The sequence below is a fragment of the Aegilops tauschii genome, chromosome 1, assembly GCF_002575655.3.
Source record: "Aegilops tauschii subsp. strangulata cultivar AL8/78 chromosome 1, Aet v6.0, whole genome shotgun sequence".
Classification (NCBI taxonomy): Eukaryota; Viridiplantae; Streptophyta; class Magnoliopsida; order Poales; family Poaceae; genus Aegilops; species Aegilops tauschii.
The window spans coordinates 447,201,603-447,216,190 of NC_053035.3; the positions used below are offsets into that span (position 1 = coordinate 447,201,603).

Here is a 14,588-nt window from a genome sequence, read left to right on the forward strand (position 1 = left end):
CGGGGGCAGCTATTTAAGCCCCCCCCCCCCCCCCCCCGCTTCTGAGGTGGGACTAAAAACGGCGATGCTGCCCCGCGCGGGCGACGGGAGGGGGCGTGGGCCGGGGGAGGAGCCCCGCGCGGGCGACGGGAGGGGGCGTGGGCCGGGGGAGGAGGCATTTCCTAACGGGTGTCACGCTGGGCCGGCCCGTTTCTTCCTTCTTTTTTTCTGTTCAAAAGTGCAGCAAAAATAGTATACCCCCGCGTCACTGATTTCTGGGCTTTTTTTTGTTCCTTTTTTCTTTTTCTTTTTCTTTTCTTATTTTCCTTTTTTCTTTTCAATGTGCGAACATTTTTTCAAATTCGTGAACCTTTTAAATAGAATGAAGTTTTATCAAAATTGATTAACTTTTTTCAAATTTGAAGAACTTTTTTTCAAATTTGGTGAACTTATTTCAAATTCGATGAACTTTTTTTCAAAATCAATGAACTCTTTTTCAAATTCGATGAACTTTTTCGATATCTATGAACATTTTTTCAAATTCTTGAACATTTTTTTAGATGAACTCATTTTCAAATTCAATGAACTTTTTCAAAATTGATGAACTCTTTTTCATTTTTGATGTTTTTTCCAAAATCAATGAACTCATTTTTTCAAAATTAATTTTCCTTTTTGATGAACTTTTTTCAATTTCGATGAACTTTTTATAAAATGGATGATTTTTCTAAAAATACGTGAACTAATTTTGAGGTTTGTGAACTTCTATTCATGAACTTTTTGAAAAATTGATGAACTTTTTTTCATTTTTCTTGAACTATGTTGTATTTCCTGAAGTTTTTCTAAATTTTCATGAACTTTTTCAAATCCGTGAACTTTCTTAAATTAGTGACCTTTTTTAAAATTTTGTGAACTTTCAAATCCGTGAAAGTTTTTCTCAAAAGAGTGAACTTTTTTGAATACATGAACCTTTTTTTAAAACAAGTTCGTGAAATTTCTTTTTATTGTTCGTCAGCTTCTTTTTTTTTGGAACAGCGCGGCTTCAATTGTTTGTTAAGCGTTTCGTGGTTCAATCTGTAAGCGTTGACTAGTAGCTCAACTGGTTTGTCTTCGCGTGCTGCACATCGCTGGCGCGAGTTCGAATCACCGCTGAAACATCGATTTTACTGTTTTTTGGCTGGCGCTGCATGATACTGGGCCGGCCCACGAGGACGCTCTAGTGGGCTCCTGCCCCGGCCCACGCCCCTTCCCGTCACCCGCGCGGGGCACCATCGCTGTTTTTAGTCCCACCTCGGAAGCGGGAGGGCGCGAGGAGCGGCTTAAATAGCTGCCTCCGCCCCCTATTTTCGAACTCCTCTGTTAATACTGTCCAGTGCCCCGATTGGACCCCGTTGCTGGGCCCGCTAGTGGGCTCGATCAGCCGCCCGAGTCGCCTTTGGGCTTGATTTGGGTACGTTATGTAAGCCACTATGTGCCCAGCAGCTGTGGTTGGGCTATTTTTTTGTAACTTCACTTTTTGAAATTTTTTTGACAGAAAGGAGCGGCCGGAAACAGCAGCAAACAGCAAACAAAATCATCATCATGCCCAGGTAGTACAACATATAAGCCCAGGTAGCTAACAGCAAACAAAATCATCATCATGCCCAGGTAGTATAACATATGCAATGCCATCTCCAAATTTATTACATAAATCTTTTGACAAAACATAAACAAATAACTTATCAAGTTTTCTTGCACACACGTACGAATAAAAAACAACATACGTTCGTGCGACCACTTTTATTCTTCCTACAAACCAAGCTGCATCTCTACGCCCAGTTCCTGAACAAAACATAAAAAAATGGGTGAGCAAATATAGTTGGTAAAATCAAAGTAGCAACATAACAAAAATAAGAAGATAACATCTTACTTCTCGTTCAAATGACATGTAGCCTTATTATGACCTGGGAGACTACACAGACTGCACAGAAGGACCACTTTTCTTCTCTGTAAAATCTTTTGGCCTACCATTCTTTGTAACGCCGAGGCCCCCCTTTGACCGCCCCTTCTTAGGTGCACCCTTCGTCGAAACTTTCTGAGGATCACCAATACCAGGCTCAACTTGTTGCGCCTGACTTGCCTCCTTCTTCAGCATATATAGCATACCTTCTACTTCCTATAAGTTCCTCCTCTGAAATCTTCCTAAGAATAAAAAACAACATACGTTCGTGCGACCACTTTTATTCTTCCTACAAACCAAGCTGCATCTCTACGCCCAGTTCCTGAACAAAACATAAAAAAATGGGTGAGCAAATATAGTTGGTAAAATCAAAGTAGCAACATAACAAAAATAAGAAGATAACATCTTACTTCTCGTTCAAATGACATGTAGCCTTATTATGACCTGGGAGACTACACAGACTGCACAGAAGGACCACTTTTCTTCTCTGTAAAATCTTTTGGCCTACCATTCTTTGTAACGCCGAGGCCCCCCTTTGACCGCCCCTTCTTAGGTGCACCCTTCGTCGAAACTTTCTGAGGATCACCAATACCAGGCTCAACTTGTTGCGCCTGACTTGCCTCCTTCTTCAGCATATATAGCATACCTTCTACTTCCTATAAGTTCCTCCTCTGAAATCTTTTTCTGCGCTATTATGTTGTCCAGACACTTCATCAACTCATCGAACAAGAGGGGATCATTTGCTGCAACATGAGCAGCTTCTGCGGTTTTAATGGTTGTTGCACTATACCGTTCTCTCTCCAATGGCCCTGACCAACCCCATCCAAACATATCACTCTTCCTCTGCACAGGCAACCCATCTCTCGCATGTTTGGACAACCGATGAAGGACACAACACTTTGGTATTTCAGTTAAATTCAGATGATGGAGAACAAAGAGAATGTGTTTGCATGGCAGCCCTTTCCGAACCATCCTAAGACAACTGCATGTAATAGTTTCTTCTGAGTTACCTGGTTCATAAACAACATTGTACCTAAACTTGTGGTTATCCTTTCATGTCACCATGAATGTCTGACGCCCAATTCCCACGAGCGTCTCAAATACCTCCAGCTGACCCATCTTATGCAAATCATCTTGCAAGATGTAGAAATTAGCAGGTGTGAATACTTTGGCGGCATGCTCCTCAAGGGCTTTATATTCAGTAACAGACGGTGGTTCCTTCTGGAATGCCTCGCAGTCATCGTACGCCTCGTTCTCACGCAGGCGAACTATACAATTCTCATAATACACCACCAAATCAACAATTGTCATACCGTAGTCCAGGTGAAGGTGAAGGCAGGAGTTGAGGCTTTCACTCCTCTGGTTACTTCGCATACCAAGAAAAAAACCATCGGAAAGATATGAAGCTGCCCACAGTCTCCTCTTCCTGTACATCCTGTCAAGCCACTCTTCAGTTCTATCCGTCTTCCAGTTATCATAGAAAGCTTTCCATCTCTGCTCAAAGTTCGCTTGAGAGGTGGCATAGTACAGGAGCGATCTGAACTCATCCAGTGACTTGTAATGCAGGTGCCTCTGCATATTTTTCTCGATATGCCACGAGCAAAGACGATGGAAAACATCTGAAAGGACAGTCCGAATAGCCCGGATCATTGCAGCGTCACCGTCTGTGATTATTGACTTTGGCTTCACCTGACAGTTTGCCTTCATAAATATCTGCAGCAGCCACACGTATGTCCCTTCCGTCTCGTCAGCAATGATGGCACAACCAAACACTGTGGTGCAACGGTGGTTGTTAACTCCTACAAAGGGGACGAACGACATACCGTATCTGTTCATCTTATACGTGCTATCAAACACGACCACATCTCCGTAGTCCTGATAGTCCCTCCACGACTGTGCATCGCACCAGAACATACTCTTCAGTCGCCCTTCCTTGCCACGCACATACTCAAAAAAAACTCAGGGTCCTTCTCCTTCCTGCTCCTCATAATGCCAACTGCCGTCTCTGCATCACCCTTTGCAATGAGCTTCATTTTTTCTCTGCAACAAAGATTGTAAATGTCCCTCCTGATAAGCCCGCACTTATCGTACGAACCGTATCTGCTGATGAAGTTGTCCATTATAATATGCTTTCTTATCCCGGCCGCTTCCATCGCCAATATCTCGGCCCTCTGGCCATCTCCAATCCATCTGTGTGACCACAAAAAACAAACCTCGTCGGGCCGAGCCATCGCGTGGTTGTGATCATCCACGAATGATGCGACGAACCAAACGCCACGTTCTCTGTCCAGCTTCACCACCATATGTGCACCGCAGTCGCAACAAGTCTCTGGTCTAAGCCTGCGCTTGCGGCCCTCCATGGTTATGAACTTGCTCGGCCTTCTCCCTGCCCTGGAGCAAAGAAACCGCCGGTACCGTATCATTCCCGAAGCACCTCGTTTCACCTTCTGTTTCCTGATGCTAAACCCGTGCTCTCTGGCGTGATTGTTGTAGAATATGTATGCATCCCCTTGCGACTGAAAGGTCATAGCCATGACCTTCCAATGTGTCTCAAGCATCTTCTGCTGCCTTTGAGCCTTGTCAGTATCGATCTCTCCCTCATCGTGATCAACGCTCGGACCATCTGACTCAGCCTACAACATTCATTTGAAAATATATATGTCAATTACTTCATTTAAATCATACTATTGATCGATGTACAACATCTATCAACTAACCTGGCTCAAGTTATCTGCAAATGATTCCTGCCAACTATGTTGCACATTGTCAACATCCACATCTTCCTGTAAATTTGTGCACAAAGATATATAGTTAGCCATGCCATACTTTGCAAATTCAAAAATAAAATCAAAATATACGCCACTTACGTTTTCGCTATTTGCGCCATGTTCATTATTATCAAAATCCTCCGGAGGTAAGATATCATATGACGAGACGGAATCGTTGTCGCTGCTGTCATCATCTTCGTTCAAATTATCGTTATCGGTCTTAGTCACCTTATCAGTATCATTCTCGTCCCTCCCGAATGCGGATTCTTCGTCCATGTCAACACGCCTAACTCACAGAACTGCAAAACATCGTGTGTTAGGTTTAGTACACTGCATCATGCCCAAAGCAACGATAGTTCTCTAAATCATGCGGTAGTCCGTGGAGGCGGCGCTGCGGCAGGAGGTTTTGATGAACCCTAAACCCTAAATCAGTACATGCACGAACTATCCCTCACTTCTATCCATCATGCCCGCCCCATGCCCGCTAGGTTTAGATGACAAACCTTGGCCCGCGGTGTAGACGTCGCCGGCGTTCGACGACGGCCTTCAGGCGGTGACGTGCATGACGATCAACTGGCCGGATGCTTGGCAGGATCCGCGGCGGGGGGGCGACCGTGGTGCGGATGCAGCGTCGGACGTCGATAGTGAGAGGCGGCCCCGGACGACGTTGGGACGGCGAGGGCGGCGACGGAGGACGACGGTGAGAGGGGCGACGGACGACGACGGTGACAGGCGGCGACGGACGACTTTGGGACGGACGTTGAGAGGCGGCGACAGACGATGTTGGGATGGACGGTGAGAGGCGGCCACGGACGATGACGGTGCGAGGCAGCGATGGACAAAGTTGGGACGGCGAGGGCGGCGTCGGGCGGGGTTCGTATGGCGGCGATCCGCGGCGGCGGTGATAGGCCAGTTGGAACTACCGTGATCGGGCGACCAAATGGGGCGGGCGAGAAGATTAGGCGGGCGAGTAGATCGTGGCGTTTTTTTGGCCATGCGCGCGGTATACGTATGCCCGGCACAATTGTACAATACGAGGTGGGCATACGTTTCTTCCGTATGACCATTCTGCCCTTTTATGTTTTGTTGGGGGGTGTCTACCGAAGCAAGCCCCTTACAAGTTGTATTCTAACACCGGTGTCGGCTCTCGAGATGTTCACCGTCCGCCAGAAGTTGACGCCGAGGTAGAGATCGAAGATGGGGAGCTTGGCGAGCCCATCGTAGTTGCTGTACATGAACAAGGCCCGTAGCAGGTACTTGGACCCCGGTACGAGGGACGGCAGGGTGTAGCAGCCGCGGGCGTGTCTGGGAAGCCGCGCACGGTGTGGTAGCTCCTGGCGAGCACGGGCTGCGGCTTCATGTACTCGGCCGAGATGTTGTAGTTGTAGCTGGCGTCCGACATGGTAGGTATCTTGGTGATGGGAGCCGTGTAGCTGCTCTGCTCCTGTAGGCCGCAGCCTATGGTGATGAAACCTGCATTGCATAATGCGAGCACGAATTTGAACGTGACAAAAACAACCAACACACAATACGTACGTCTCTACTCTCATCATATTTCTTCCAGAAACAAATTAGGTAAGTATCCTTTATGTTAACAGTTATGAAGCTCACCTTCGAGACTAGGCACTCGTTGGCCGCGAGCTTGAAGCGCGCCGACGGCAGCAGCGGTGAGGCTGAGCAGGAGTGTCAGCGACGATTGGGCGGCCATTGATGGCTGGCTCGTTCTACTACGTGCGCACATGCTAGCTGGACAAGATGTCTCGTGGCCTTAGACTAGCCACAATGGATAATAACATAGTGGGGAATAACATATGTGTGATAACATGCAACACTTCATTTATTATGCTATAGACTCATCTTGCATTGATATGTGTGATGTTACTCATACTAGTAGTAACCGGGGGCGGAGCTAGAAAATTTAGCCATTGGGTTCACTCATTGACTTATGAGAATTTGATACAAAAATTGATTAATGTAAAGTCTAATTTTACGCCGTCCTACGGCACCAAAAATAACATAAAAAATAGAAATATCATATCACTTATCCCACATTTTTTACATTAAAAACTGAAGAGGCAAGGCACATACTGGTTGGATGAAATTAGAAAATCCCTTGTTTAGATATTATAAAGGAAGTAGTAGCAAAATAAATTCATAGCACAGGTGTAGCTTCTCATTTTCTTGAATACATTGGGAAAAAAAGAAGTTAGTTTGATAAGTTTAAAATAAGTACCATTAAGCCAAAAAAGATTGGCGGTCATACAGAGTGCCCCCCCCCCCCCCCCCTTTAATTGCTCATCATATTGAGAAGATTAAATATTACATCATTACTAATGGATAAAAACATATCTTTCTTCATATAGCAAATCAGACAATCACTCATGAACTTATCAACCTTTTAATTGCGTAACTTTTTCTGAACAACATTAAGTCTCCATTGATTATCTTCAAATTTCTCTCCATGTATAACAAAAAAATTAGCCAGTGGCTTGTAAGGTCCCTTCGCAAAATATATGTGCATAATCCCATCTTGCTTCTTAGGATTTCTCGTGTACATGGAAATTCTCTTCCGATCAACCAAATCATAAGGCAACTGATATAAATCAATTTCTCTAATGCTTTGGGAGACTACTTACAATGACATTTGACACACTTTTGTCTGCATCTAGTGAGAGACCTCGGCGTGCCTCTGCATCATTATCTGGATGTGGTGATCGATTTCTCTTTGAACAATATTGTTCCATGTCTAGATCAACCAAATCCATGATATAGCAATAAGAAAACTAGGGCAAATTAATTGACATGCCAGACTATTATGCTAGAGAGAACACACGAGAGGGGAAGATGTGATGATGTGCTCTCACGGGAGTACCTTAAATTTGGAATTCAATCGATGGCTTGCCGCCGTTGTCTACTTGCTCCCAGGGTCCGACTATGGAGGCATGGGCGAACATCGGAGACGAGAGGTGAGAAGATGGATGTGAGTTCGGGAACCAAACAAGTAAAAAGGCGTGGCGGCGGCTGCGTGCGAGTCGTACGGCAGCATTGAGAGACCTGCGTACTAGGGCATCGAGGCAATTTGCTTATGGGCCTTTCGGCCTTTTTAGCCTATCCACGTTGGATTATTTATTTGATGGGGTCAGACTAATTTTTTTACTGGGTTCAGGCCTAATAAGACCTATCTATACGTACGTGACCAACAGCTTTTCGTTGGGTTCAACTGCACCCAATGCCACAACGGTGGCTCCGCCCCTGGTAGTAACTAGCTATGTTATCGCATGCCTCTCTTTCTTCATTTATTACTTGCCACATCATCTATTTTATTTAGATATGGGTGATGTTACTATCTATATTACTTCCACTGTGGGTAGTCTTACATAAGTACTCTGTATTTGTAGCTAGCGTTAACGTAGGTTCACACACTTGCCAGTAGTATGGTAGAGACATCACACTTGGCCACCGAGCCTGCAAAAGTATCTTGTAGTTGGGCGACATTTAAGAGTGCAGTTGACTTGACTGAGAGTGAGTTTGTCAACTATCTTGCTGCTTGCAAGCTATCAATAGTGCGGACTTAGGGCCAGTTCTTTTGGCAGCTTAAAAAATAAGCCGTCTCCTCCTCAGTTTTACCCGTAAGCCGTCTCTCTTATGCATTGGGACTTCTAAGCTAGTTATGGGGTAACTAATTTAGAAGTCTCAACAAATTCAGGGGCGGCTTATTTTTTAAGCTGGGGAAAGGCAGCTTATTTTTTAAGCCGCACAAAAGAACTGGCACTTAGTCGTTTGTGCACGTATATTCTAGAAAAAATGAGTAAATGGCGCAGTTGATATTTGATAAACAGCATGTAGTTGAGGCATGCGATGTACTCCCTTGGTTCCTAAATATAAGTCTTTTTAGAGAACTACATATAGAGCGAAATGAGTGAATCTATACTCTAAAATATGTTTATATACATTCGTATGTAGTTCATATTGAAATCTCTAAAAGGACTTATATTTAGGAACGGAGGGAGTAGTGTACACACACATGCAGCTGAGACGGCGCACATGAGAAACACATGCATTTTGCAGTTGAGACGATGCCTAGCTAAGGGCTTCCCCAACAGCTATACGATGTGGTTGAGACATGCGATGAAGTTGAGAAAGACATGCCGCTGAGTGCTGAGACCTGAGACCATGCCCAAGAGGCGCAAGCAGGCGAGATATCCGTTTACTCATTCACTTAGGAGGTAAGTGTTTTCTTTGGAGTCGCACCCATGTCAATTGTCTGGGCGGTTGAATGCTACATGTAATTTGCTCTTTCCTGGTTTTTGCAAGGTGGTATGCTTATGCTTGGTGTCGAAAGTTGAGTTTGTTCCTAAAAATTAGATGGTGAAGATATATAAATTTGGATTGTCCGTGGACAAGAAGAAGCGCTGGCGAAGAACGAGAAAAAGAAGAATTATCGTAATTCGCCATATAGAGCTAGCTCTTATCCCGTGGTTGTCAAAGTAAGAAAGAAGATAGGAGGGATAAAGTTAATAGTTTATATGTACAAGAGAAAAACAGCAATATACGGTCTGTAGCAATATCAAGGTCACACATAATATGTAATTAGGTTTAGCAATTCAGATTGCAAATAGCCAAACATCAAGAAATGGGAAATACAATGAATTACTCAAACATCACTTGACACAGAGATCCCCACAAGGAATCATTGGCCATAGAGATTCCTCACAAAAAGTCTGACGCAAATTACCTGTTGCAATTGGCACAAGACCAACAATTCTAGCTTATCGAGCAGCAGGACCATTGTCCATTGTTGGCACCCTCCCAAAATTATGCTCCATCTCAAATCGGGTGCTGCTCTGGCTCACATTTGTGAACTGGTCAGTAGGGTAAGCATCATATCTCAAGTTCTGGTCATTGCTACAAATGCCAGTGTAGAAGCTGCTGTTGGCTTCGCCACCGGCGTGGTCCTCCTCTAGTTTGAGGCACTCCTGTAGCTGCAACACAACATCAGTCATGTTCGGACGCCGTGATGAAGCCTGTGCAGTGCACTTGAGCGCAATGTCAGCGGCTTTCCACATACTATTGACGTCGTGGTCTCCGTGCATGCGCACATCTACCACGCCTTCGATGTTGCCCTTTGCTAGCCGTTGTTGCACCCACTCGATGATGCCGATGCCCTGCGGATTGTGCAGGGTTGGTGGCTTCCCCGTGACAAGCACCAGCAGCACGACGCCGAAGCTGTACACATCATTCTTCGTCGTTGGCCGTCCTGTTGTCTGGTACCTGTGCAAATGTTTCCGTTCCACCAAATACTCAGACCATGGTATATTATAGGAAGATTTTGGAGAAGGGAAGAAGGAATTAACATACTCTGGATCCATGTATCCTCGTGTACCGACAATAACATTCGTAGATATCTGAGTTTCATTGTCGTGGTTGAAAGCCTTGGACAATCCGAAATCAGCTATCTTGGCCTCGAACCTTGTGTTCAATAGGATGTTTGTGGCCTTCACATCCCTATGAATCAAGGGTGGGTTGCACCCCTTGTGCAGGTATTCCAGCCCTGCATACACACAAGTCAAGATTACAAAAACAAACATTTAGGATAAGTAGTTGCCAACTATGCATTTAAGCGCTTACCTTGTGCAGATTCAACTGCAATTTTGATTCTTTGCCGCCAGCTTAAACAAACTGCATTATGGTCCCCTCCTGTATACAAATCGTCATTGTGGATTTAATACTAAAATGTCGTTCGAACGATTCTATACATGAATAGTAGTTAAATTATATCAGTTCATAGTGCTCAAGTTATGTAGGTCACAACAATTTATTTAGATGAATATCAATTACATTATATCAACACGAAGTGCTCAAATTATGGCCCACCAATCACCTTACAGTGTGCTCTTGTAAAGTTAAAAAAACATGCGTACCTACAATGTGCTCTTGCAAAGTTCCCCTCGACATGAACTCGTAGACAAGTACCATGTGCTCACCATCCTTGCAGAAACCAATCAAGGGGACAAGATTCTTGTGATGAATCCGTGTTAAAATCTGAACCTAAACAAGCAATGATCGGTGATCAGGGCATGACTTCACAAATATCATTTCACCGTACGAATTTATATTGATAACCTTATTTAAATACAAAAATTAGAGGAAACTATTTTAAGCCTACCTTGAAATTCTACATGTACATCGGGAGTTTGGATTAAAAGGGACTTTGAAACAAAATTGATTAAAAGGACAAGGAGAACTGCAAGTGCATTTACATAAATTGTACCTCGGCTAGGAATTCCTTGTCACCTTGATTGGAAGACTGAGATCGTATCTTTACAGCCACTTGAGTGCCATCCTCCAAGAAGCCGTCATAGACATAACCGAACCCCCCCTTACCCAATACATGTCGAAGGTTGTTCGTTATCCTCTCAATCTCTATGTATGTAAATTGACGAGTCTCAAGTCCAAGTGAAGTATCCCCATTATTTGTTGTTTCATTTTGTGGTTTAACGCAGTTTTTCATTGATCCTTTCGGTACAAGACGAGTATAATGATTTAAATTAGTAGTGTCCAATGTAGAAACATACTGGATAATTGATGTTCTCATGCAAAAGCCTCACCTCGTTTTTTCCGTCTCAGCAAGGAAAAGAGTGTTAGCACCACTACTACTATCACCATGGTGACAACTATAGGGACAACAAATTTGATGGCTCGCTTCCTCTTTATCTTAGCAGGCTGACATGAATTATTGTTGGTGCAAAGGTTCGAGTTGTTGCCATATCTGCCAAAAAGATTAACAAACTGTAATCAAATTCATGAAAGCATCATGTAAGATGGAATCGAGAGAATTTATGGGTAAACTGACGACCTCAGATTTAGGGAGCCATCTTGAATTCTTTTGAGAAATCCAGAGGGAATTGATCCACTGAGTTGATTGCCCGACAAATCTCTGAAGAAGAAAAATACTATTTGCATGAGTCGGAGCTATTTAAGGAAAAATCACAATTGGATAGTAGGTGCAGCCTTACAAAAATTTCAGCAAGGGTAACTGCGAAAGGGCATCTGGAATTGTGCCCGTCAAGTTGTTGTTTGACAGATCCCTACAAAGTGCAAAATATGGACTAGTTTTATTGTTGTTTATGCACCATATTTTGTCTCTTTAAACTACCAAATAAAGACCAAAACAGATCCAGAACTTTGAACATACAAGTATTGGAGAGCCTTGAGATTCGCGAAAGAAGATGATATATAACCATTCAGACCACTGAAAGACAGGTTTCTACACAGAGCAAATACATATTGTATTAGCTTAACTGGATGTAACCTTATGTATATGATAATTCCTGATTTTGTCATACGAATATAGGTGATAAGTCGCTATAATTTATAGATTTGAAAAACTCACATGCTTATGATCCTTGGAGTTTTGGCAATTGTGTAACTGCACATCATCCTTTCCCATGCTATAGTCTTGGGAATGCATGGGTCACCCATCCAGTTCTTCTGCACATGATACTTGTCCTTGATCGCCACGGTGGCCGACACTGAAGTAATTAATCGAGTAAATTCAAGTTTTTACCTCTACTTTGGTATTTGTGACACTAATTACCACATTTAATAGTTTTTCATCCATATTACCCCATTTAGTGAAAGTTTCTCTAGCAGTTCTTTTGCCGAAAAAGTGTCCTGGAGCTATGTCTAGTACTCCTGGAGCTATGTATAGTACTCCCTCCGTCCCGTATTAGTTGTCGCTGAAATGGATGTATCTAGACGTATTTCAGCGTTAGATACATCCGTTTGAGCGATAACTAATATGGTACGGAAGGAGTATGATGCAATACCTGGAAATAAATCTGATAAAGGGGAATGAGTTGGAATCAATTATCACGTAGTTGTGTGACATGAAGGAGGTGCCTAAGTATGCCTCGCGATCATGAAAACAAAACCATGTCCAGCTAAGCCACTGAATAACACTAGAAGGAAAATTTGCGATGTGGCATGCCACGTGTACCTCACGACAGAGACCTGCATGATGGTCGCTAAATGGGGTAAAAACCAACAAGACCTTTTGCTAAATGGGGGTAAAACCCGGCAAACGTCTTGCTAAATGAGGTAATCCGGACAAAAAAACTGTTAAATGGAGTAATTTGTGTAAAAAATGTAAAAGGGGTAAAAATTGGAACTAATCGCACCCATTTTTTTCAGTAGCGCGCATGATGTGCATAATTAGTTTCTTAAAGATCAGCTAAGCTCGTGTACATGTGTCAATGTGGTTCCATAATCTATGTATATGTACGTACCATCCTGGGAGTCCGTGCCGAGGATGGAGGTGGGCATGACGGAGAACAACTCGATGGCGTTGATGATCGGTGGCAGCGTCGAGTTAGTGGTGGCGTGCAAAGAGATATTGAATTTGTCGTATCGGTAGGGCTTTACATTGGAGATGACAGCGGTGCCGTGGTAGTACAGCTTAGCAGCGGTCATGTTCAACGCCATGCCGTTGATGCTGACGTAGAACTGGCGCACGGCGCTGCTGGGGAGGATCTGCAGCTCCGAGAAGTGCATGACGATGAAGTACCCCGGCGATGGGTTGCGAGGCTGAGGCACGGGGTCCCAGGAGATCTCGAGGTTCTTGGAGGCGTTCAGCGGCGTGACCGCGGTCTGCATCACCGCCGACGGCACCTCGTAGTCGTCGTCGTCGCTCTGCACCTGCCTCGTCGTTGATATCTCTGTCCACTCTTTCGGGTCGGCCCAAGGGATCCATACTCGGTCGTACGGGTCTACGGGGTACCTGCTAATCAATCGCGTTTGTGACTGTCCAGTTCTCCAATTGGTGTACTTTGGAGCGGTAAACTGGGAAAAGAGACTGAGAAAATTAAACAACTCGAGATGTTTTGCAGGTTTGCTAACCTGATGATGTTGGTCTGGTCCGCCGGGCCAAGGTTCATCCTGTGTTCTACGAGGAGACCCTGCGTCAAGTTCGCCTGCGGGTAGAACTTCATCTTCAGCGGCCTCAGCTCCAGCGCGGAGACGAACGGCGTGCCGGCGCGAGTGTTCACCAGGCATACCTGCACGAAGTCGTCCGGCACGACCACGATTGCCTCCACCGTCACCTCCAAGCCCGGCGTCGAGACGTTGACGGTCTGCCAGTAGTTGACGCCGAGATGGAGGTCGAAGATAGGCGGCCTGCCGAGGCCGTCGTAGTCGCCATACAAGAATGCCGCGCGGACGAGGTACTTGTGACCCGACACCAAGGATCGGAGGGTGTAGCAGTTGCGTGCTCCGTCGGGGAAGCTGCGCACATTGTGGTAGCGCCGCAAGAGCTGCGGCCGGATGTACTTGGCCGAGATGTTGTGGTTGGCGCCGGCAGAGTCATCGGTGAAGCCGGCGTCCGAGACGTATGACAGCTTTGTTCCGGCGTCCACGTAGCTCGCCGTGCCCGGCAGCCCGCAGTCTATGCTTATGAATCCTGCAATGTCGCAAGGCACGTACGTACGTAAGCACATGAATTAATGGCGCGCCCGCGGCCATTGTAGTGCATGCCGAGATTAAGGGGGCGCGATCTTCCATGAGGTTTTGAGAGCATACCTTTGCTCTCAAGCTGGGCGCGAGCTTGGGGTACGCCGCCGGTGGCTACGGCGGCGAGGCAGAGGAGCAGCAGCCATGGATTTGCCGCCGTCGGTTGCTCCATTGCACATGCTAGAGCAGTTAGTAGTGGAGCGTAAGGTGCATTTGACTTTACGCGTTCAATGTCAGACTTAAACTATACCTAGGATTCTAGATTGAGGGGTAGCAAAGCCAACTCTGCCCACTAGCGAACGAGCTTAATGATGAGCTGATCACGTCAACACCACCATGATTAACCGCGTCAGCTGCACATCTCTATGCCCAGCATGATTCCGTACGTCTGGGTGGGT

General features: G+C 45.2%; 1 protein-coding gene and 1 pseudogene across 1 annotated transcript; both read right to left on the reverse strand.

Moving 5' to 3' along the window:
- LOC141025284 (receptor-like protein kinase At3g21340) overlaps positions 1–6,146 on the reverse strand; it is a 32,027-nt pseudogene extending 25,881 nt beyond the window's left edge.
- A 2,573-nt stretch (positions 6,147–8,719) lies between these two features.
- LOC141025285 (probable LRR receptor-like serine/threonine-protein kinase At1g05700) lies at positions 8,720–14,386 on the reverse strand. The gene is made up of 13 exons (XM_073500588.1): positions 14,260–14,386; positions 13,582–14,140; positions 12,972–13,462; positions 12,077–12,215; positions 11,879–11,950; positions 11,700–11,771; positions 11,540–11,620; positions 11,292–11,452; positions 10,955–11,199; positions 10,605–10,731; positions 10,312–10,380; positions 10,042–10,234; positions 8,720–9,954 (listed from the first exon to the last, which is right to left on the reverse strand). Exons 1-13 carry the CDS (start codon positions 14,360–14,362, stop codon positions 9,453–9,455), a joined length of 2,814 nt encoding a protein of 937 aa, XP_073356689.1. The 5' UTR covers positions 14,363–14,386; the 3' UTR covers positions 8,720–9,452.
- Positions 14,387–14,588: the final 202 nt, after the last annotated feature.